General features: G+C 43.2%; 1 protein-coding gene and 1 long non-coding RNA gene across 4 annotated transcripts in view; both read left to right on the top strand.

Annotated features, from left to right (window-relative positions):
- Positions 1 to 11761: 11761 nt before the first annotated feature.
- Positions 11762 to 25973, top strand: part of LOC124462588 (transmembrane protein 132C-like) — a gene marked incomplete at its 3' end in the record, with an annotated part of 76156 nt that continues 61944 nt past the window's right edge. Inside the window, exons 1-3 of the mRNA XM_047014212.1 lie at positions 11762 to 11971; positions 12126 to 12304; positions 12663 to 12742. Coding sequence (XP_046870168.1) covers positions 12294 to 12304; positions 12663 to 12742 — 91 coding nt within the window. The remainder of the gene's footprint in view (positions 11972 to 12125; positions 12305 to 12662; positions 12743 to 25973) is intronic.
- On the top strand, positions 21551 to 24247 carry LOC124462596. 3 transcript variants are annotated; one of them, XR_006955467.1, is made up of 5 exons: positions 21551 to 22190; positions 22670 to 22790; positions 23211 to 23373; positions 23520 to 23712; positions 24208 to 24247. It is a non-coding gene; the product is annotated as an uncharacterized LOC124462596 (long non-coding RNA). The 3 variants fall into 3 exon arrangements; XR_006955468.1 differs by lacking the exon at positions 22670 to 22790; XR_006955466.1 differs by having other exon boundaries at positions 22670 to 23373.

Here is a 25973-nt window from a genome sequence, read left to right as displayed (position 1 = left end):
CCTGGAAACCAAACAGCCTTCTCTGGATGTGAAGATAAATGCTAATTACTTTTAGGCGAGGCAGCGCTTGAATCAGCAATGAAAGACGTATAGAAGAGAAACCCTATGGATACATGGTGTGCATACATAAGACTAACATGAACGGTTTTCAAATGCACATAGGTTTAGTCTTAGAAGGCCTTCTCTAATATGAATCAAAAGGTGGTTGATCCATAACACCCACGTGCGTCTGTCGCATCGGAGAAACCCGATGCTCCAGTACCAGAGGTTTGAAGTCATTGGACTTTGAAGAAGGTTATGTGTTTTTTGTGAACCGAGGTAACGAGGCAAATATGTGCATGCACATATGTACACTTAGAGAGGGAGGGAGAGAGAGGAAGAGGGGGAGAGAGAGAGAGACGGAGAGAGAGGGGGAGAGAGGGAGGCAGGGAGGGAGGGAGGGAGAGAGGGAGAGAGAGAGGGAGGGAGGGAGGGAGGAAAGGAGAGGGAGAGAGAGAAGGAGGGAGAGAGAGAGAAATTGTGGGGTTGAGGATCTTTCAAGAGGGTTTATAATGATCTTATTGTTAGATGCTGTTATTTTATAATTGTAGAGCTGTGTCGTATGGCTTAATGATAATGATATAAAACCAAATCATAATTATACAGAACTCTTGTATCGACTGGAATTTAGAAAATGTAAAAATAAAGATACCAGTCCACGACTACAGCAACATAATATATTCCCTTGATTTTCACATGTTGAAATAAAAAAGCTGGGGTGTCTTTGTCTTGCAATCGAAACTTCCATTTTACCACGTCAGCATGGATTGCCTTTGTTTCTTCTTCACCCAGACTTGTTTTGCTGTGGATTGAGGAGCGGACCAAATAAAGGCGACCGCTGCAATTCCATCCCTATTGCCCCTGTGGCAAATTGGCCCTTTATCAAACAGGACCCTCATCTATCAGGGCAAAGACGGGTATTGAAATTGCTCCTTGAGCCACAAATCAGACCAATGGATCGGCCCTTATCTGAAACAAGGCCGCCATCGTTTCACAGGCACAGGAAGGGGAGGAGCCAGGGCGTTAAGTCGCTCTTCTGTTTTTCTGGGGGTGATGGATGTTGACCTCTCAGTGACCAGGCTCACCTGGAGTGGGATCAGTCCATTGGTCAGCGTGGCTTGACGTCATTCTCTCTGCCTATCTCCTGCCTCTTCCTACCCTCTGTTCCTTGGGCTCTCTCTCTGTCGTTATCAATCTCCCACCGTCTCCCAATCAACTCCACACATTCACGTGCCGCAGCCAATCAATGGGTGTGGAAAAAAAACGATGTAATGGAAGACGTAAACAAATGGGCATTTACTGATAGCATCACGATCCTGACTTGAGCAACGTACCACACCATCAGTGAGACACACCAAGCCATGGTGGACTGCATGGGATTTTCGTGATATTGTGTGTCTGTATCTGCAAATGGATTTACCTCTGAATAAGTGAGTCCAATCACTGTGGAGAATGCAGACTTGTCGGGTCAGAGTACAATCTACAATTAACTGTGCTATAGATTAGCCCATAGGTCAAAAGCGTAACGTTTTCCCTCTGATCACAGAAGTGCATATGAAAGCAATTTAACATGATTCCATGACCTATTAGCTATCATTCTTCAACAGCCTGGCTTGGCAGATCGTTCTCTCTTGTTCGTCCCTCTCTGTCTCTCTCTCCGCCCCCATTTCTCTCTCTCGCTCTTTTGCTCTCTGTCTCTCTCGCTCTCGCTCTCTGTCTCTCTCTTTCTCGCATCCCTGCTGATCAATGCTGAATTATGGCTCCACCGTAGACCATTCGCCCCTTCTTAATTATGTTTTAACTACTCTACTTTAATTAAATTAGATTCAATCACATCGCAATCAAACCAGCATGATTTGATTAGTCAATAGAATCTGAGTGTTCTTATTTCACTTGCAAACTTTCAAAGAGTTTATAAAAATAAATGTCTGGACAGGATTGCCACTTTCAGGAAACTGGCTGTAATACATACCAGAATAGTACATTCTTTAACAATTGTTGAGCATTTTAACATGATCCCAAATCATCAGGTCACTGCAATATGTACTCAAAGTCTTGGCCTTCTCATGTAGAGAGCATCAGGGAACACGTCTTGATGTCATCTTCAACTTACATCAATAGAATCTAATCACGACATCTAAGCCCTTGCCAACAAGACTACACTACACAGCAAAGCTCAACGGTGAAACCGTGAACTGTCCTTGGTGGAGGGACAGGAGAAAAAGCTGCTGAAATGCTAATCAAATTTTGCTGAAGCAATCCTGTTGGCCTTCCCCCCTCCTCTCCCCCTCTCTCTGTGTGATGGCTCTGTGTGTGGGGGACGTTATCAGTCTCAGGGGATGCTGGGGAAAGTTGGCCTACTCGGAGTTTGCTAAGGGAGAGAGGAGTCTCAGAGGTAGTGAACCCCCACACACAATGAACACCCGCAGAAAGTTAAACAGGTCAGGACTCCAGCAGCCTGATAAGGCAGGAGACTCATGAATTAAAGAGTGAAGGGGAAATATGACATTTCCCTGTTCCATTCTGTCTATCGGGATTACTGGGGTTGCCAGGGAAATTACCTGGAGAGAGAGTCGTCCGATAATGGACTGCCAGGATGGCGATTCACTCCAGTAATTTTCCGACGGCGTTTGGATGGAGAGCAATGAAAATGGGAAAGACTCCTGGATCCACAGGGGGGGTTTGTGTGTGGTGATGGGTTACATTATCATAATAGGTCCTCCGTATTTGGACATACATAGTTTCCCATCGTCGCTAATGAAACGACATTAGGCTTGCCAGTCAAGTCAGGATTCACCCCTAAGTGAACTGTATGGTTCCCTTGCCACTGCCACTCGCGCTACCTCACAGCAAGCTACTGATAATGGTGTTTGGCTGTTTACTTAACTCACCAAGAGGTCACAGAGATGTTAAAGATATTCATGTCAGGTTCATCTTGTGTCACATTGCTATTGCCTTTTCATCCTGGAGAAGAAAGGAAGCAGAGTCTATCTCTTTTGGGTATTGTGACCAAAAACAAGTCAGTCTTTTTGGTTCCTATTCTTGAGAGGAGAGTGAATGATAGGGCTGCTCTAATGGCAGGGAGTGGGGGGGAGGGATAGACAAGGCTCTATGTCTTCTTCCTCTAATGATTAGTTTAACTGAGTGCTGTAATGGGGTTGGGTGCCAGGGCCTGTGATTTACCGAACCCTTCGGCTACTGAGAGAGCATTTGGAGGCAGTCCGTAGGGCAGCCCTCCTTTCTCAAAAACCACCGACAAGATTGAGTGGACGCGTAGCTCTCGTCCACCGCGGCTCAGTCCTGTAGCTTCCTACGTGGACTACAAGAGCAGAGATCATCTCTTACTTGACCTTTGACCTCCCCCCGTAAGAGCAGGGGGGGGAGGTCCTCCTGCTGAAAACTCAGCAGGAGTGCCGAGTTTTAAACCCGCCACCGCGATTAACGATTCACAAAGAGAGTCGGATGCGCAGTGTTCCCAGGCGAGCCAACATCTAAAATGTGTACGATCAAAAACAGAGTGATCAAAGGTAAACACGTGGCGAGGGAACAGGTTTAAAAAGAGTTTAAACAGAGTTTGGGAAAACCCATCCAAACAACAACCCGAATGAGTGAGAGAGGTCACCTCCGTGCTCGGAGGTGTTCTGTGATGGGCAGGCTAAGCAAGGACACGCCACAAGGGAAGTGTAGGTAAACACATACTCTTAATGGGGTCCTAATCGGAGGAAGCAATCTGGAGATAGCTGCCCCCGGCTGTGCCGGTCGGGCCGGCGAGATGGAGGTGACAGTGTGGCGGTTATTATTAGCGCTATCATTGATCAGACAGCCCGAGCGGCGGGACGGAGGGACAGAGAGCGATGATGGATCAGGTGGCTCCCGCCCCCAACTGAGGCAGCTGTCAAGGCCCAGGCAATGGAGGGGGCATCTGGGGGGGTGGGGGGGGTGGGAGAGGGAGCGAGGTGGGCGTGGGGAGGCAAGTCATCCGGCAGGGAAGGATGGGGGCTTGGGAAATGTTGTTGTCTCTATGAGGTTTGCCGGTGATCATGGGTTTGGTCCCAGGTCAGGATTTGTGGCAAAAAGAAGCTGAACACCCCTTTAAGTCTGATATAAGCCAGGGGCTTTGCCCAGTTCAACGTTTGACATCTTTCCCTCCCTATCTAGCCTATTTTTCTGTTCTTTCAAAAGCCACTCAAACAATCAGGCCCATCAGACAGCTTACGCTGACCCACTCGGTTTCTGCCCAATCCTTGTCTCTGGGAGTCTCACTCACTCAGCTCTTTGAGAGAGACAGGATAGACAAGGGGAACTTAAGACTTGATTGGCTGGCGTTATCAGCTACACAGGTCCTATCGCCCGGGCGCTGTCTTTCATGCTGGCGCTAGTCTTCTCAATGTCACCCTCAGAACGAGTTCTCTGTCCATGGAATGAAGTGGCTCAGAGATGGGGATAGACAACGCGGACGGAGCAGAATCGTCTTGAGGGATTCTTGTCGGCGGCCGCCAAACGTTTTTCAGTGGCTTCCATTTACTCTGAAATTCAATTTGGTTGATATTTATCTTCTTGACGCAGCTAGTTTTCTTTGAAAATATGAAGGTGTCACTTGTTTTTTGAGTGCTTTCTCAGGGGGTACCATGGGATACAGGCTGCAGTCGTAAACATGCGAAACGGACCATTCAGGAAGTGCTTACAAAGTGCTTCCTGTTCAGTCTTTACAAAAACAAAGGACGTTGATTTAGTGCATTGGCTGAAACCACCTACACTTACTTGTCAGCTGTAAAGCTCAAACACAGTGCTATCCACCGCTGCAAACCCAAATAAAAAGGAACAAGCCCAAGCAGAACACGTCACGACCGGTCTTCAAACAGTTCTTTGGAGGGCGCTCTCAAGAACCGACAAAAAAAACACAGGTTACCCAGAATTCCGTACAGCTGGGAGGAGGGAGAGAAGGAGGTGGGAGGGGGGGGCGTTGTTTACGGACTACTCTTCATTAAACATTCATGACTGGAGACACCCGGCCCCCAGCGGAATCATTAGCAGATGACGGAAATTAATTTCTTTGAAAACACTGTCAGCGGTGGGACAGAGCGGAACATGTCTGTCTCATAGGATCTGTCCCGACAGGAAGTCAGCTGTTCACCATCGAGTGCATTCTTTCTTTCTCTCTCTCTCTCTCTCTCTCTCTCTCTCTCTCTCTCTCTCTCTCTCTCTCTCTCTCTCTCTCTCTCTCCCTCTCTCTCCCTCTCTCTCTCTCTCTCTCTCTCTCTCTCTCTCTCTCTCTTTCTCTCTCTCTCTCTCTCTCTCTCTCTCTCTCTCTCTCTCTCTCTCTCTCTCTCTCTCTTCTCTCTCTCTCTCTCTCTCTCTCTCTCTCTCTCTCTCTCTCTCTTTCTCTCTCTCACTCTCCTTCTCTCTCTCTCATTCTCACTCAATCAGACGCAAACAATGAGTGATCACTTGTACCCCCGATAGAATTGAAAAGAGGTTTGGCTATAATGACATGTGGACCTACACTGACACAGTTGACATGGTCATTTGAACTTGAATTTGAATCATACATTGGCTTATGAATTTCAATGAAACCCTTAAATCAATGAGGCAAATTTGGCTCATTTCCTTATCTAAAGTTCCTTGAATAAGCAATATCTTTAAAGCCCTCATGTCAGGTCTTACATGCTTAGTTGCCAAGAAAAGAAGAATATCTAATAAGCCATTATTGTCATGTAGGTGCTTTTTTTAAAAATGGTTGGTGTGAAGTGGGTTGAATGTATTCATGGATCCTTTAAAACCCACCTCCTCTCACACTGTTGTTTTCATCAAGGCGTGAAAACAAATTCAAGGCGTGAAAACAAATTCAGATTGAACACGGCATAATTAGACCAGAGGGGTTATGGAGAGGTTGGAGAAAATGACTCATTTTACTTCCAACGTTAGCTCCATTGTAGGCCCTGTGTTGTATTTTCCTCTCTCTAAGGCCCTCCTCCACTCATCATTCAGATGGATGCCCCTTCATCCTGAATGGTATTCTTGATCACCTGAGTCCTCCAGAGCTAAATTAATCATACGATAAGCAGCCATACAGGGATGGCATCACCAAGCAGGATGAACCATAGGCACACCTGGTCACATCGGATTGTCGTGATCATGCTCTGGGTGCAAGTCGCTGTCATGGTTACGGTAAGGAAGTGGAGAACCTCCTGGACTCCCGTGAGGGCGGTGTATTTCCGAGGTACCTCTAAGATGGTTATGGAAACTCGAAGAACGGAAGAGTTGAGGGTCTTCAGAAGTTGCCCTGACAAAGGCAGAATCTGCCAAGTCGCTGTCCCAGTCTGTCCAAAGAAATGCTTCCAACATAACTTCTTAGCATAGGAAGATTGGGGTGGCAAGTCTTTTTTGCTGGGGCGGCAGCTGATTCTCCTTTGCCGACCCTTTGGATCCACCAGTACTGCCTGCCATACTTCCGTGGTTAGCGGTTTGACCCTAATAGTTTTGACGTCTCCGTGGAGACGGTGTCATAGTGACGCATTGTTGTGTCACAATCTCATTGATGTACTTTTGGGCAGTCTTGATGATTCCGGTTCCTTTCCTGTGGCGTCAGACCCCTTGATTGGGGCATTAAGGAAAAGGGGAGGCATGTGATCTGCTTTTCTCTCTGAGGGGGAGGAAAGAGCGCCCCTCACTGGTTGAGGTGGAGATTGGCGTGCTAACACGGGACTACAACTGTACTTAGGAATGATTTGCTGGGCCGGATGTTAGTTTCCTCCAGGAAAAACAATGACTCTTATTGAGGGACTTGTTTCTCTTGTTGGTTAGTTGTAACTGATTTAACTTCTTCTACTCGCTTTGAATTATATTATTGTTGCTTGCTTTCCTACAGGTACACGCTTGCATTTTTGAGGTTCATGTTGTTTAGTTGCAACTTTTTTAACTACATGTTCTTATGTTTCTTCCTATTGGCACTTATTTGCTTTTCACAATGAATGCTTCATGTTTTGGCTACCCACAATGTTTCGGGGGCTATCTTTTTGTTCATGATCATTGACCTATGCACTTTTGTAAAGCTCTCTCTTTGGATAAAAGCGTCTGCTAAATGAATACATGTAAATGTAAACACAGTGTCTGCTTTCTCCTAACATAGGCAAATAATCAAAAAATTGGAGGATAATGAAAAGATCATTAGATCTGACAACGACAAAATGACGTCCAAGAAACCGAACAACGAGAACATTGTTTTTAAATTCTTAAAAGGATTCTTTTCATCGTCCCGAATGGACTTAATTAGGACGTGTTTTAGAGCTGTTACAGTAATATCTAGGATATCTGTCCTTCCCTTTGTGTGTTTGAGGAGGAAGTGGGAGTACGGTGGGCAAGGTAATGAAGGGTGGATGAATGGCTTGTCACTTTGGATGTGGTAAAAAACTTCAGTTTACTTTAATGACTCTCAGATTCATTTAGTGACAGTGATTCATGGAGAGTCTTTAATTGAAGCTGTCATTCGAGGTGATGTCCCAGGCCGAATGGAATTAGTCCAGGAACATAATTAGTCCAGGAACATAATTTACGGACATAAATATTGCCCCCTAATTCAACGAGGTGATGGGTATTTTCTCTCCAAAATGATAACTTTGAAATTCTTTATAATTAATCTACTTCCCTTCATTTCTCCAGACAACTCCAGGGGGCCAGAGATGAGCAATGCTGAATTACAAATCATAATGGGGCCGTCATTTCAATTTTCTTATGACGACAGATTACACAGATCTTACACAGATACAAAATGTGTACAATACATTTACATCTTACATTACATTTACATGTATTCATTTAGCAGACGCTTTTATCCTAAGCAACTTCCAAGAGAGAGCTTTACAAAAGTGCATAGGTCAATGATCATAAACAACGAGATAGCCCCAAAACATAGTGGGTAGCCAAAACATGAAGCATACATTGTGAAAAGCAAATAAGTGCCAATAGGAAGAAACATAAGAACATGTAGTTAAACAAGTTACATTTAAACAACATGAACCTCAAAAAGTGAAAGAGTGTACCAGTAGGAAAGCAAGCAACAATAATATAATTCACAGCGAGTACAAGAAGTTAAATCAGTTACAACTAACCAACAAGAGCAACAAGTCCCTCAATAAGAGTCATTGTGTTCCTGGAGGAAAATAACATCAGGTTTAGCACGTCTTTCTTTAGTGCCGTTGTAGTCCGGGAACAAGTGCTTTAGCCTTTTCTTGAAGGTGAGGAGACAGTCAGTGTCTCTGATGGAGGTGGGGAGGTGAACAGAAATAAGCATGTTTCTTCCTCTGGGTCAAGCTGTTCTGACTGGCTGCTCTGTGGGTGTGTCCATGACAACAAACAGGTTACTTGGGAGAGGAAGTAATGTAATACATTTTTTGGGGACTTTATCCTTGCAACTCCATCAGTTTTCTCATCGATTATGAAATGTGGTCCAGTACCATGGTCATTGCATGTCTATGAATTGAAATATGAAACATTTTTCACCCTGTTGTTTCCAGAATGTTCCTCAAGTGGCTTTTATCTTTACTCATACAGCTCTGGAAAGAATTGAGAGGCCACTGCACCTTTTTCTTTCATGAAAAAAAAAGTTGAGAAGGACAATTTTGAGTGAGAAACAATGTGCAGTGACCTCTTAAATTTTACCCTTCTGTTCCTCACTCGAAATTGTCCTTCTCAACTTTTTTTTTTAATGAAAGAAAAAGGTGTAGTGATCTTTCAATTTTATCCAGAGCTGTAACTTCCTAGGAACCTGTTGGAGAAATATTAATATATTTTTTTTTACCAATATCAAAATGTAAAACAGCACGGAAACGGAAGCAAAGTATGATGCAAAGTGTTTATTCGAATCTAACACAAAGGATTGATTCCAACAAACGTGAGCAGACCCCCGGAGACTGACTGAAATCTTTCTTATATATATATATAATGTTTATATATAATGTTTGCTTATATATTTGTTCGCCATTATTTTGTGATATTTTATCATTGGTACATTATATGTGGTCATTCATGTGTGCATTTCACACTCAGTTGGTCCATTGTCACAGAATTTGCGTAGCCTGGACTTTCCCTAACTTTCTCCCCTTTCCAGGGCCCACGTGAGGCCTTACGGCCCTGCTGCACAGGTTACACTGAGTTTAAGGACATAAATCTGTCCCCTGATGTCTGGCGCTTGTAGTTTTCAATATCTGGGCCTTGTAGTACTTCATGGAAAAGGCCTACTCACATACTTTTCTCTCTTGCACTCAAACTCTTTACTATCTGGTCTTCCACATTTGGCCTCGATTTCTGGAGCATTAAACACAGCTTTGGCCATTCCAATGTATAGATCAGTTACCATACCAGCATGTGCCAAATAGAAAGCATTTGAAAGTCTGCTGGTCTAGTCCAAGCTAAATCAAATCAAAATCAAACGTATTTGTATAGCCCTTTTTACACGCAAGCATGTCACAGAGGGCCACAAAGGGCTTTGCATACGCCCATAGGACTGCCCCTCAACCAACCTAAACCCTTATACTATTAGGCAATGCCAAAGGCTTACTTTAACGCCATGCTCTCTGATTAAGGTGATTGTCTCTAACATTTTACATCCTCTTGCCCGTAGATTTGACCACACTCCACGAGACACACACACGCAAGACTCATTGGCTGAGAACAGAACATCCAACCCGTCCTTTATTTTCTACGCGATGCCAGGCAACACAGATCGATTGGCGTCTCGCTCGGGATACGGTGTCACTCTACATGTAATGAGCGCAAATGACTGTTCATCTTTGACCAGAGCTATTACCTTGACCCGGAGCCTGCCATGGTAAAGATGGAGAGAGGGGAGGATGGAGCGGGGGTGGTGAGGCGAACATCAGGGTCTCACATCACTCACCCCTCATGGGAAAAGGTCTTACTTGGAGACTGATAAATGTTAATTACAATACCTGACATTAGCAGGCAGAGGCCATAGAACACTGACATTAAAACCCGAGGAGGTACATTGTCAATGTGTGTGTGTGTGTGGGGCACATGTGGAGCTATCTCTCTACACTAGCTTCTCATGGATACCGATGGACCAACAACCTCACATGAAGCGAGGCCAAGCCTGCCGCACCATTCTAACACACTGCCTCATCAATACTTTAGTGATTCCATCCATAACTGAACACAGACTCCGAGAGCCAGCCGAGCATAATTGACGTGCCAAGTGAACGACGATCTCTCCGTGTCGGACAAGCTTAAAGACAACGTCTGACATGGGGAATCGTCTGAATGGTGAGTTGAGTCCATCTCAAACGACGAAGCCATTAAGAATCTAGATGACTGTGCCCCTGACTGTCCCCCCCCCCCCCCACTCTCCCCCCCCCCCCCCACCCCCTGGAAGACTATATCACCATGACGTTTCTAGAGTATGCAGAACAGAGTGGGTTTTCAAAATACAAGACAGTATGGAGGACAATCATTCTGAAAGCGAAATCTTACACGTGTAGACTATTGGATTGTTCTACATTTGCCACCTTCCGTTTGTAACCTACCTCCGTCCATTCCAAACCCCCTCTGCCGTTCTAGAACCATTTGCAATGGGACCCTTTCCCACATGAACCCATTCAACTGTTCCTCCCCGCTCTCTGACATCTACAGTATTAAAAAGAGGGCAGGGGTATCTTTATAACTATAGTGTGTATGTATCCATGTGTGTGTGTGTGTGTGTACATGTGTGTGTGTGTTTTCTTTTATGGTCCAATTTAAATCATATATATATATCCAGGCAACGTAGGACAGCAAGATCAGACAGAGGCAGGATGGAGAAGGGAAGGAGAACACACGTCCCTCTCTCTAAAATCCCATAGTCTCTGGTCTTCCCCGGATAGACTCTAATTGCTGTTGAGTTCGACAGGAGCAAATAGAGACTGCGCCTGTTCCTCTGCTCTCCTTTCATGTGTCAGCAGTTAGGGAGTCCTTTTACGTCCCCTATGCTGAGCCTTTGAAACAGGGGTAGTGTGTGATCATGACTTGGGTTTCCAAAACTGTCTCTGTCAAAAGACAGTGTCATATCCACTAGAAAATCCAGTTATATTTTACACAAAGAAATAAAACTGCAATGCAATGTAAGTTCAGTTTGTTCAGTTTGGTGTGATTTTCTATGTACAGTGTATTCGTTCATCTGAAGGTTTTTATTTTAAAGATATTATCTATTCTAAAGGTTGACTTGTTGAGACTCAAAAAACGCTTTGGGTCAAAAAACAGCTTCGGAGATATTTCCCATAGGGGGCACTGTTGAATCTTAATAACGTTACTTCTTACCAATTGAGACACACAACAGGTAGTATGTGACTGCAAACTCACTTTATACATCATGAAAACTATCTTAAATACAACAAATATTTTAATTAGTGGTGAAAGTGGGTTGTCATGGTGAATCATTTGCATAATTACCTGTGATGTTAGGTCAACTACATGACAATTCGAGATATATTGAATTCAGTCTCATTTGGTAGGATAAATATTTGAATATAAAATAACAGTTTTCTATATAGCCTTATGTAGTCGACATATTTTATTAATAATTGGGTTTGTAAGCTTCAAAAATACATTGGGAACTATTTGTCAACACTTACGTTATATCAGGATTAGTTTATATTTTAAGTCAGAGAACGCCAATCATGAGCCCCCCGCACGCGTTCAGACCACACAGTCCGTTATGACATGCTCGAGCGCGAAACGTTCTTCACACCCTTGCGGAGCGGCGGCAGGTTCAGGGAAATTGAAGTCCATTCACTTATTGTCTTTACGGAATGGGAGCATTGCCATCGTAGAGATCGTAAATTAACTGACTTCTGTCATAGTTGGAACTAACAAAAATGAGCTCAGCGAGTACAAGCTTATTAACCTGGACATCTGACGACTTGAATTCGATGTGATGTTTAAGGTATGAGCTCACAAGCGCGAGGATTTCCTTTTAAGACATGTTTTTATTTGTCATTTGTGTTAGATGAAGACACGGTTTTAAACTTTGAGGCATTAAAACGGACGATTCGTATATTTCGCGTGGTACTTAAATATTAAATGACCGTTAATTGCAGAATACCTTACAACCTGCGGACAGTTTGCAGCAGCGCACACGGTGGGGTTTAAACCTGGACCTGGAAGATGCCCCCTAATGCTGTGGAGAACGTTCATATTTCGGACCAAGTCAGATAACCTGATTTGAAGAGTTCGATGATGGCTGGATCAGGTTTTGCGCATCCTTAATGCACTTGACGTAAGCGTAAACTGCTGAGTCTAAAGCCGAGTTCTACTTATACGTACAAATCCTACATCAGTGTCAAAAAAGTAATCGATCAACTGTTTACAAGTGGTTATTGCTTTCGCAATATTTGTCTAATTGGCCGAACAGACATCGGGATCAGTCGAGACATTTAGGGCCATAGGTAACTGGATAATCTACCCTCCTTAGCAGCAATGTCTCGCAATTGCCGGACTTTCCCAACTACTGCGTCATGAATGGAGAATAAATATTGTTTTAATTGCTGAGAGGAGAGAAGTTGCTAACTTGTGGGCCTTTTCCCCTGGGAACATCGATAGTGGCCGTTTCTGCTTCGTCTTTCTGTCCCTTCCAGTGCGCGAGGAACTTTTGGAGACGTCGGGAAGATGACGCCTTCCTGCATGATGGGATTCGCTGTGCTCATGATATGCAGAGGTGAGCCGTTGATTAATATTAACTTCTTACCGTCTTCAATTCAGGAATGCACCAAAAAGGTACACGTTGACACATTACATTTCATTAGTGTTTATTGGATTACTGGTATCCAAACTAATTTACGGATTTCCTGTAATACGAAAGCAACAGGGTAGAAAATCGAATCAATCTGAGCTGAGCCAGTGACATTGGTTATTTTCTCCAAATGATGAATTGCTAATTAGCCATCAATATTAGATGGCATAGCCTGAGTTGTGTTGAGTCCGAAATAAATGACTAGATCGGCTCATTGATTTGAGTCATATGTAGTATGCTGGGTTGATTGAACTGTTTTAGAACATACCGCTTGACCACAGTGTTAGAATTGACAAAGGCATAAGAGCATGCGTGATGGTGTTTATTTTTGAGACAAAGGTGTCCATGGCAGGTAACCTATGGGTATGAGAACAGTACAAAGCCTGCCAAGGCTCAGATATGTGTTACTGCAGAACGAGGCCAGCCCTGCAGAAGCATAAAACACAGCATAATTATTATTGGACCGAGACAGAAGACGACATTGTAAACATAAGCAGTAAATACAGTGTGTGTGAGAGGGTGTGCGGGGGGGGTGTGCACCCATGAACAATACAGAACAGCTTCTCCCCCAGTAAACTTCTGGTCAGTTAATAAGGACCTTAACGAGGAACAAGAGACATGGGTCAGAAAGTGGAGGGTATCTCTGGAAGGCAGACTACTTTAATTGGACTGCTCTTGTTTACGCTAGCTAGTTAACGTTGAAGCGAAATGCTGCATGAGCATGTACGATTAATGAGTTTCACGGGAAGTCAAATATAAATGAGAGATCAGAGAGAGTTTTTTTAAAAAGAGGGTCTTCTTTTTTAGAATACCCCCACCATTGATTATGGGGGGGGGGATATGTGTGGGAAGGAAGAACTGGGAAATGTGACGAGCAGCACTAATACTTCCATGTCTGATTTTGAATGACCTGACGACAGGCAGGAGGCCTCGTATGATCTCTTTCAGAAAGTGTTCTAAATCTATTTACAGGTGTGTAGACCCCTTCCCCCCCCACACACACACAGCCTGCACGCACACACACACACACACACACACACACACACACACACACACACACACACACACACACACACACACACACACACACACACACACACTCATCTCCCTGGGCAAACAACATAAGAGCCATTCAGCTGGGATCCTTCTCTCCAGGAGGTCTTTAGATATTAGCATAGCTAGCAGAGCTGCAGCTAAAGCACTCAGCTTGCTTTCATCCAATAAGGACGGAGATGGGGGGGGGGGGGGGGGAATCCACCAATAAGTGCTTAGAGATCACACCATGACAGAATGACAGAAAGATGACATTGGCTCTCCTCCACTGACAGCTCCCAGTCCCAGAAGAGACGCCTGCTCTCTCCCCTCTTCCTTCTGTCATTGGGGTTCCAACCCTCTGCAGACTTCCTCTTTGACTTGAGGGAAATGTAGGAGTTTTAGAGAAGACACGTTGAGCAAAGTTTCTCTTGGAGAAGAGACGAGGTTCTGATGTCGTTCATACGAAGCCAGCAGGGAAACCCAGGACTCAAATCACCATGGAATACCCCAGATATGGTATACCTTTTGTGACAATAGAAGAGAGGCGTTCCACAGGGGACATATCCCTGTTCTCTCTGCCTGCCTGCCTGATTCTGTTCCTTAGGCCGGGTGTTGGAGATTGATAATGGGTTGAATGGTTTGGATGGGTGGCATCAGATAATGACATGTCTGCTGAGAACCGTGTGTTGCTGGTATAGTGGCTCTTTCTCACTGATTGTCTCCAACCTGGATAATTCACAGCTATTTCTCATCGATCTGTTTCCCCCTACCTCGCTTCATCGAAAGCAAGGAGAGTGAAAATAGCTAAATTGAAAATTTCAACCCCTTAACACAACAACAAATCCATGTAGCCACAGAGCGAGACTGGGTGGAGGGGAGGAGGGTGCATTTAGACAAGTAGATTTATAATTTTAAGACTTGATAGACAGTCTGGAATAGAAACCTGAGGTAAACTGTTTCCCCACTTCTAAAAATGTGATTCCCAAACCAGGACACTATTCCCTAACCAATTTTCAGCAACGCTGCCTCAAGAGTTGAAGCAAACATTGCCCAGGGCTCCACCTAGAAAGTGTATTAGAAATAGGATTGCATCCAAAACCAGAAGCCATAGGTATTATATTATATGCTTACATAAAATCACAGAGAAGGTACTGACACATTGGAATTCTTCAATTATTTATTAATGTTAATATATAAATATATATGTTAATATACAGTCAATATGAATATTCCCAGATAGCAAACCCAAGGATGTTTAAATACATTTAGATATTCTCAAAAATGAAAAAATCATGAGCTTGGATTTTTTAGGACTCCAAAGTATTCTATTACCAAGGGTTGAACATTACAATTATTGTTAGGTACTTTGAGGATGACACTGAGCCATGAATGTTTTGGTTTCCAACTGCAGTTTATTGCTGCCCTGGTTGTGCTTACTGTTGCGAGTACATTCAGGTGTGAGGAAAGGAAATACTGATCGATTTCTGTGCTCGTATATGGCATTCTGCAAAGGGTGGGAAAAAATGCAGGAGCTCTGGGAAGACTCAATTTCTTGTTTGCATTGTATATGTTCAGAGCCAGTAGATTGCAATTTTGAGTCAAAACGGGAACATTCTATAGTGGAATAGATTTCAATGGAATGAAAAAAAAAAAAAAAAACAGTTTTCAGGCTTTAAAAGTATTATTGTGTATGTGTGTTTGCGTGTGACTGCACAAATAAACATTGTGAGCATTAGCTCAGAACCTTGACACCGTAGGTTGCCGTTGGGATTCTTGACCCTCAAGTCCTCCCCTCCCAGCCCCCCCCCCCCCCTCCTTCTCCCCCATCCATCTCCTGCTCTCCCTCCTCCCCCTCTTCCACTAAAGTCCGACTCAGTTCACCAGCAGGGCAGTCACACAGAGTGGCAACCGGCCATCATCAGCCAATACTGCTGACCCATGCATCGTTTACATTAAACTTCTCTGTGGCAAAAGGCTGTGATCAATGATAAGATTGTACTGAAAGCAACAGCACTACCACCACCACCCCCCTCCCCTCCCCCACACACACATACACAAACACCTCACCCTCTCTTTCCTCTTGCCCTTCACCTCACGCCGGAATTTAATTACCAGGAGTAGCCGGCAGGCGCAGCAGAGTTTCAGCAGAATGAATCTAAATGGAAAAGGAATAGGCAATCGTCTTCCCTTCCTGGCCAAGCTGCTGTGAAACGTCCCACAGACAAAGCGAGGGAGGCAGCCAGCGAGCGCCTGTCTCGTTGAGCTCCTGTCTGCCAATTTCCTCTCCCAGCTGCGACCCCCCCCCCACATCTACCAAGATTCCCCCAGCGGGAGGCCATTGTGCGGCCGTGTCTCTTGCAAGTACATGTACACAGACTGGGGGAGACCATGCCTTGACAGCATGGAATCGGTTGGGCCTTCAGCTACGCAGCTCTCAGTCCTTCTCCACCACCACCACCACCACCACCACGCCAGATGTCAATACGAGAAGAACAACAGCGAGACCATGGGCTCAGATTTCCCCTCAATCTGATCTCAATATTAATCCCATATGGTTTTTAAATGGTGTCAGCCAGGCTTGGCACGCTCTTGTCTTCTATTTAGGATTGTCACAGTGTATTCCACTTAAGCTGTTGTCTCGGTGGACTCCGTTTTGCCTGTATCTCCAGTGAACACAGCAACCCTGACTCTATAGACCAATCCGGAGCCAGACCGGGAACCAGCTCCCGGTAATGGAGGATAAATCAGCTCTTAAAAGGCGTACGCGGAGGGGGGGGGGGGGGGGCTGACCCCAGCCGTTTGGATTTAAACAGAGCCGTTCAATCCCCTTTGTTTCACTGAGGGCTAGTGACTGTGTAGGCTGGGAGGGTTCTGACGCTGGGTTTCTGCTGCAGGTAATTGGGGCTCTCTGTGTGTCCAATCTCCATAAACCTGGCGTTTTAGCTTCTCGGGAGGGAGCTGGCGCCTTACAGTGGTGGGAGGGGGAACGCCGCCTTTAATTAAGGTAACCGATGAGGCTCGGTCTGTGTGCTGGGCCACCCATGTCCTGGCTCAACTCAGCCAGGGGTGGGTGGGTGAGGGGGGGTGGGCTCCTGGTGCTAGTAGTCTGCAGGCACACCATCACCTGATGCTGGGCTCCATCCTCCATTATTGCCTTTGGCGGAATCCTAAATATCAGATGCCCCATTTGTGCGTTGATCTCTGTGTCTGTTTGCTTTGACCACCGTGTGATTAGTGCCGAGGCGATGCTTCTGACGGGAAACGTACCACAGCAGCATTCAATAGACACACGGCAACATATCAAACACACAGCATCACGCGTTACTGCAGTGCTTTGGTGTCCATCTGTGTTTAGTGTTACTAGGTAGCCCTAGAAACCACCCTGAAGCTGGACCTTGAAAAGGTTGAAAAGCCATCCAGCACATCATAGACAATCCTTGAAACAACATATATTTCAAGGCATATTTCATTGGTGCTCGACTTGACATTGTTAATGATGTTTTATACCCACTTTGCCAATTACTTCATAATCAGGTTTCCCAGCATGTTTGGGTAAACGTTGTGTTGTTTTTATTAAATTCTCACCTAGCCTATCTCAGGTATGCAGGCTTGCACACAGGGAAAATCCTCTTCTCTGTATGGCTAATTAGTACTACTTTCATTCTGTTGTCGTACATCTGGAAGCCCTTTCATATGTAAATCTGATTAATTTACCCTGTGGTGAGCTCATCGGATTGGATTTACATTTAGAGCTGATTTTCCCTCTTCCTCCCGTGAACCCTCCCAGCGTGGATTCCGGCACGCCAGATTCTGATGACCTGACATTTCCCGGCCTAGCTAGCGCCTCGTGCCACGCCAAGCGTTCCCCTCCCTTGCACGATTGCGAATCAAAGCCGGGGGAAACGGGCCCCCCCGCGGCTGGTCTAAAATTACGTCTTACTTTGTTATTAAACTCTGGATGGCAATGGGCAGTGGCGGAGTGCAGTTATGCACGTTGAAGGTTTGGATCGAAGACTCTGTTCAGATCCAGAAGACGTCCTTGAGTGGATGACCCACTGCCTCGTGAATGGAAAAGATGTTGGAGGAACGTTCTAGAACGTTGAGAACTGTCGCCGTGTCCTTCTCCACAAAGGGATAAGATTGGTCTGTGAGTGGATGAGAAGTAGTCTACTTTGTTGTTGGAACACATGGATGAATTGATGGTTTCTTTTGTTGCAGTTGTGTCCGTTTAGGAGCCCTTTTTGTTATTATGGACGGCTGTATACGATGCTGCCATTGAATGTGATTGATGTGAGGGATTGAGAGCTGGCTATTCAACCCTCCAGGTCTAGTATGACAGGATTCTAAGAGGGGACGGAACACTCTTATTGTGAAGGACACACTCGGGCTGCCCAATGTGTTCCAGTGATAATCCCCCGCTCGCTTTCCCACGGACGGGTGCTGGCACAAGCAGGTGAGCCACTCTGGCACAACACCGACAAGCCAGAAGTGAGGCTGGGTGCATGAGGGCCCTTCTGGCTTTGACAATGCTGTTGCCAACGCTGTGCCCTTGCCACCGCAGTGCCAGTGGGAGTCTCATCTTCACAGCTAGTGTCGGCTCTTCCCACACCGTCACATCACACAATACCGACAGGCGCAGCTTAAAAGAAAGAGTAATAACACCATTGAAAAACCTTGAGTGCGCTCTCACTGAATCTAAGATCGGGCAGAATGTTCTATTAGCCTTAAATGAGTGCATTATTTATCATTAGCGCTTTAATTTCTTTAATAGAGCTTGATGAATTTGCTTTGAGTAGTGTGAGAGAGAATCAGCCGCGCTTTGGTAATTATCCAGAAATACAAACTTGTATTCTTTCTTATTTATTTTCATTTTCCACATTGCGTGGAATCAAACAAACTATCTGGACTGCTGCATATTCAATGAGTCTTTGTAGACTAATTATAACGTGCAACTTCATAAACTACAGGCTGCATGCGGTGACTCAATAATGCACAGTGGAAAATAAATTGATTTCTGCTTTGATGCAGCTGTGCCATGTCTGAGGATTGCACGCAATAACACATTTTTTTTCTTCTATATTCCCCTTTATATGATAATTTAGTCTATAAAAAGTTGTACGGTTTCCTTTAGTGAGAGAAATACTGGAAAGCTATTCTTAGCAGTGACCAAATAAATAGACGATATTGAGTGGAGGTTGTGCTTCTAGCATGGTGACACTCTGATAAAGCAGTACATTGGAGGTAGGTTAATGTAAAAACACCCGATGCAGTTTGAGTTACTCTTCAGAGGAGAATAAGTCCATCCTTAGAAGCTGGTGACTCTAAACAGACAACGATTAATGTGTGTTTGAATCTCTGATGTACACACAGATGAACACACACACACACACACACACACACACACACACACACACACACACACACACACACACACAGATGAACACACACACACACACACAGATGAACACACACACACACACACACACACACACACACACACAGATGAACACACACACACACACACAGATGAACACACACACACACACACAGATGAACACACACACACACACACAGATGAACACACACACACACACACACACACACACACACACAGATGAACACACACACACACACACACACACAGATGAACACACACACACACACACAGATGAACACACACACACACACACAGATGAACACACACACACACACACATTAGGCTTGGGGAGCCTGGTTTAGTGGCGTTGGCCCCAGCTGCATGTAATTGAAGACACAGGATGGGTAAATACCATCTGGGCATCAGGTGAAAGCAGGTCACCTTCACACCTGTTAAACCGAACAAGTGTTTAGCATGGAAATGACCAGCAGACTGCTTGCCAGTTAGCTCTGAATCCTATCTAAGCAGCTGTGTCTGGATGGTGACTGTTTCACCAGGTGGTGTGTGTATTAAAACACGACTCCAGGTTAAGGATGAGAGAGAGAGAGAGAGAGATAGAGAGAGAGACTATGAGAAAAGCTACACTACTTTCAAACAAATTATGTTCTTGCAATCCTGTTCCAGCCAATACCCTATGGCGAGGCGGGTTTTCCTCCTTGGCTTAATTTGTGAAACCACTATCAATCTAACTTGGAGCTGGAGAAAACCGTGTAGTTCAGACAAGAATTGTGGGCGCTATTTCTCATATTTGATCCTAGTGCGGCTTTAAAGAGATTCTGGAACAGTAACTTACACTAAATAAGACAGCCTACTGACAGGTACAAGGAGATTCCCCTTAGTATTTATGTAACAATCTGAAAAATTTAGGTAATTCCACTGCTGCTTCTCTTTCCTTTTCTCACTATTAAACGTGTTCCTGATCAAGTTTTTCGTTTTCCTCTGAGTCAAGAGTTTTCGCTTAATTCATTTCCTCGAGGCTTCTCTCCGAGATTGACTTGTGCAACTCAATTCTAGATTAAACAACTGTTAAAGAACTGGAGGGAAAATGCAAACAATTGTAACGAAACAAAATAGAACTACAATAGTCTGTTTACAGTTTACGGTGAGACATAATTATATTTCAATCATGCAAATGAGTTAGGTTTTGGTAGTTAGGGGGCTGTTGGGGTGTGTAATTGAAAACGCAGAATCTCTTTTTTCCCGCATCAAAATGTCGTGGAATGTGCCGGCTTGGCTGCTAATCAAAACGGCCCCCGCCTTTCGCACGGGCCCAGTCGTTGTTCAACCTCTCTAGAATTGAATCATTTTATCTTAATTAACTGTGCAGAATCCATCCAGGTTTGTGAGTGCGCCAATTTCAGCCCCCACCGCCACGCATTCACACTGCGAAAAATCAGCTTTTCCCCTCCGCTTTTAATAAATATTTCTCGTTTCCTTGTGATATCGACTTGCGAGCAGTAATCGACTGATGGAATGTGATTTGGTCCGCTGGATAGATTGTATCTGAAACAGATTAACTAGCGCTGTTGGTGAAAGACCTGGAGTCAAGATGGGAGCAAGATGCTTTTAAACTGTTTATGCTAGTGCTTTGCAGTGGGGAACCTCTATAACCTCTATAAGTATTTCTAGCTGACATTTCCCAACTGTCAGTGGTGACCAAGTCTAACCACACAACTATATATAACCTGGTCCAGTGTGCAAACAAGGTGAACCTACACGCTTTCAAAAGCATATCGCCACATTTGCCGTCACTTTTCACGATACTTCTATCCCCTTCCCTGACTCGATCTCTTATTAAGATCTCTTATTACATGAATTTTCCCTCATATTCGTATAGGCTACTCTCCTTTTATGATAGTGTGGTAAGATTTTCACCAGAAAAAGAATAATGCAGGATAAAGGGCCAAATTAAATTGTGAAGCTCTGCTGTTATACTATCACTGCATCTTGTACCTTTCCCTCTCCTTCCTTTACCGCTGCCTTAAATTCCCTTGATACTGGAGATTATTTCCCCGATAATAAGCAGCAATTATTTTAAATCATGTTCCCAATGTGATCCCACTGTCCGATACTGTCCAGCAATGTAATTTCACAGCCTTTAATTGTTGCTTCAATTTATTCGCCTGTTATATTCAGGCCATTACTGCCACATACCATTTTAATCATATGGAAATTAATTTGAATGTACTATACTGTCTGATTGGCCTTCTGTGCGTGTGTTTGTGTGTGTGTGTGTGTGTTTGTGTGTGTGTGTGTGTTTGTGTGTGTGTGTGTGTTTGTCAATGTGTTTTAACAGGACAATTGGTCCGAATACACACCACACTAGAAGGACATTTTGAATTAACAGGACAGGAGCAGTGTCCTGCTAATTTCGACCAAATTCTAAAAGTGTAGAATGGTTTCTATTGGTCTATTAACCCTAAAAATGCAAAAAAAACAAGATGTCCGTTTAATACATATAAACATGATTTGTGTGTACAATCTGTGTATCACCACAGCGCCCCCTACGGCAGGTTGTGTACTAGCAAGACTTCATGAATATGCACACAGCGTCTTATGCTGATTGGTTGTCTGCCGGAAGGTCCTGATAATTACTACACTGTCCTTCCAATTCAAATCGCTATTTACACAGGGGATGAGTTAGCAATACGATAAAAGCAAAATGTATTATAAACCATGTATCTTGAAATATTGAATGAAATTAACAAAATATTACGTAAGTAAATTGTTTTCTTCTTCCTGAATAAATCAAACAATATGCTCTTTAGAAACGAAAAAGGAATTCTTATTTTGTCATACCCCTCCTCTTCTATCAACGTGGTACAATCCGTCAAGTTTTGCCGCGAAACATCAGTACTTTCTAATTGAACACCTCTCATCCCTGCATGCGTGGAGGACGAGGTAAGACCCATTTAATATTCTTTACACATTTAGGTACATATTGTTATGTAATCTGCTAAAACAATGACTAAAGGTAAATTATGCAGAATGGATTAGGTTACTTGATGTTTGTATGAACCAAAACATCTGATCTATGACAGTTTAGCTAGCGTTAGTTATTAGCAAGTGGCCAGTGACGTGCGGAGAGGTTCTTGGCTGGGGAGGCACGTAGGCATACTGACTCTTTCAAAATCAGATTTACAAATATATTTATTCAACAGAACAGCTGCTTGCACATTGACTAATGGTTATGTTTCATATCCCTAACAAGTAACACTAGCAGGTAGTAGCATTGCTACGAGTATTATGCTAGGTTGCTAGGTAACCGAAGCTAACTAGAGCTAGCTAGCTTCCGTTTTGGAAAAATAACATCTAATATCATTAAATCATATTGTATCCAGTAATGTGTTGTTGCTCAAGTTAACATCTGATCTCTGCAGGAGATGGCAGGAACAAGGCCACAGAGAGCGAAAACAAATCCTAAAGATGATGCTAGTTATTATTGCTCCTTGGGTAAAGATAAGGAAGGGTTTGATGTCAAATATATAAATTCATATAAAGGTGAGTTGTGAGTTTATTTAGCAAAGGTTTCCCGAGTTCGTACATACAAGGTTATAATCTATTTTTAAACTGCACATTAGGAGAATAGATCTTGTAATATGATCAGAACATCTTTCTTATTTCAAAGGAGACAATCAACTGCTCAAAATAGAAGCTGTTATTTTTTATAGTTTATATTTTATATCTTCTTGGGAAGATAATTGTATATCTAGATAGATACTTTATTTAATAATTGTTTATGGATTAATCCACAGAAACATTTTAGAAAAGTTAAAAAATAGTTTAACTAATCACAGAAAGACATCACATTAAATAAATTAACAGATTTTGAGAGAGTTAATAATCTCAATTGCTACTATTTAACAACTCTGCATTGTTTAAAGTTTATTATTGTACTTTGTTTATTATATGTACCTCCAGGTCGGGGTGTGTTCAGCTGCCGGTGCTTTCCAAAGGGAGATTTCCTTATTGAGTACAGAGGGGAAGTCATAAGTAGAAAGGAACAAGAAAACCGATTGAAAGTTTATCATGATGCACTCAAGGTTTTTATGTTTGATTTCCAGTTCAATGGACAACAGTTATGGTATGTGGCTGTTTTAAAGTGCGTTTTTTTCTAAATTTGAATCTTAACACAGTGATGTAAACATTTCCAGACATGCTAACACTAAATATGCTAAATCATTTTCCTTCCGTGGTGTAATTATTCTTATTGCATACTTGATATTTCAGTGTTGATGCTGCCAGAGAGGATGGATCATTAGGGAGACTGGTAAATGATGAAGAGGCAAATCCAAACAGCAAAATGAAGGTTACAAGAGTGGATGGAAGACCCTATCTCTGTTTATTTGCACTCAAAGATATTGGTCCAGGGGAAGAAATCACTTATAATTATGGTGATTCTGACTGGCCGTGGAGAAGCAAGGTATATAGAATTGTAACGATACTGTCAAGGATCATTCTACTAGCTTTGAACACAATTTTAAAGGGTATATCAAGTTGTAGTACAGTGTCAATATAGTCAAAAATATAGAAGTGATGAGCATAGTGCCTAAAAAAGCCAATTTGGCAGAAAGACTTAATCAGACTACACTATTTCAACTTGTTCAGTACTATAATTTTACAAACTGTCACATGTAGATAGATTTATACTGATCTTATATTTATAAATATTAACTGGTATGTGATATATTTGAGTGTCTAGACACCCAGGTCCTGTGTAATACTCAACATGTAAGGTGCAGGAATAAGGAGGACTGAGTTTTGAAATTACATGTACAGAGGAATGAAAGTACATTTAGAAGTGCGCAGACACACAGGTCCTGTGTAATACTCAACATGTAAGGTGCAGGAATAAGGAGGACTGAGTACTGTACATGAGAAACAAACTCTCATTCAGTGATTGTTCTTTACATCTCAGATCTCCAAAGAGATGCCATGCCAGGCTGAGGATGTGGACGCATGCGGATCCTTTTCAGGCAACACACTAGAGGTAAGTTTAATCTTTTAAGGCATATTTATTGTCTAAAATAAAGTCATGAGAATGATATTCAGAAGTATTCAGACACACAAGTACGATGTAACCTTTATATGTAAGGTGCAGGAATTTGGAGGATTGAGTTTTGAAATTACATGTACAAAGGAATGAAAGTACATTAAGAAGTGCGCAGACACACAGGTCCTGTGTAATACTCAACATGTAAGGTGCAGGAATAAGGAGGACTGAGTATTGTACATGAGAAACAAACTCTCATTCAGTGATTGTTCTTTACATCTCAGATCTCCAAAGAGATGCCATGCCAGGCTGAGGATGTGGACGCATGCGGATCCTTTTCAGGCAACACACTAGAGGTAAGTTTCATCTTTTAAGGCATATTTATTGTCTAAAATAAAGTCATGAGAATGATATTCAGAAGTATTCAGACACACAAGTACGATGTAACCTTTATATGTAAGGTGCAGGAATTTGGAGGATTGAGTTTTGAAATTACATGTACAAAGGAATGAAAGTACATTAAGAAGTGCGCAGACACACAGGTCCTGTGTAATACTCAACATGTAAGGTGCAGGAATAAGGAGGACTGAGTTTTGAAATTACATGTACAGAGGAATGAAAGTACATTTAGAAGTGCGCAGACACACAGGTCCTGTGTAATACTCAACATGTAAGGTGCAGGAATAAGGAGGACTGAGTACTGTACATGAGAAACAAACTCTCATTCAGTGATTGTTCTTTACATCTCAGATCTCCAAAGAGATGCCATGCCAGGCTGAGGATGTGGACGCATGCGGATCCTTTTCAGGCAACACACTAGAGGTAAGTTTTATCTTTTAAGGCATATTTATTGTCTAAAATAAAGTCATGAGAATGATATTCAGAAGTATTCAGACACACAAGTACGATGTAACCTTTATATGTAAGGTGCAGGAATTTGGAGGATTGAGTTTTGAAATTACATGTACAAAGGAATGAAAGTACATTAAGAAGTGCGCAGACACACAGGTCCTGTGTAATACTCAACATGTAAGGTGCAGGAATAAGGAGGACTGAGTATTGTACATGAGAAACAAACTCTCATTCAGTGATTGTTCTTTACATCTCAGATCTCCAAAGAGATGCCATGCCAGGCTGAGGATGTGGACGCATGCGGATCCTTTTCAGGCAACACACTAGAGGTAAGTTTCATCTTTTAAGGCATATTTATTGTCTAAAATAAAGTCATGAGAATGATATTCAGAAGTATTCAGACACACAAGTACGATGTAACCTTTATATGTAAGGTGCAGGAATTTGGAGGATTGAGTTTTGAAATTACATGTACAAAGGAATGAAAGTACATTAAGAAGTGCGCAGACACACAGGTCCTGTGTAATACTCAACATGTAAGGTGCAGGAATAAGGAGGACTGAGTTTTGAAATTACATGTACAGAGGAATGAAAGTACATTTAGAAGTGCGCAGACACACAGGTCCTGTGTAATACTCAACATGTAAGGTGCAGGAATAAGGAGGACTGAGTACTGTACATGAGAAACGAACTCTCATTCAGTGATTGTTCTTTACATCTCAGATCTCCAAAGAGATGCCATGCCAGGCTGAGGATGTGGACGCATGCGGATCCTTTTCAGGCAACACACTAGAGGTAAGTTTAATCTTTTAAGGCATATTTATTGTCTAAAATAAAGT

Source organism: Hypomesus transpacificus, unplaced genomic scaffold (genome assembly GCF_021917145.1).
Source record: "Hypomesus transpacificus isolate Combined female unplaced genomic scaffold, fHypTra1 scaffold_227, whole genome shotgun sequence".
Lineage (NCBI taxonomy): Eukaryota > Metazoa > Chordata > Actinopteri > Osmeriformes > Osmeridae > Hypomesus > Hypomesus transpacificus.
The sequence above is the reverse complement of the archived record's forward strand: the minus strand, read 5'-3'. Positions and strand labels throughout refer to the sequence as shown.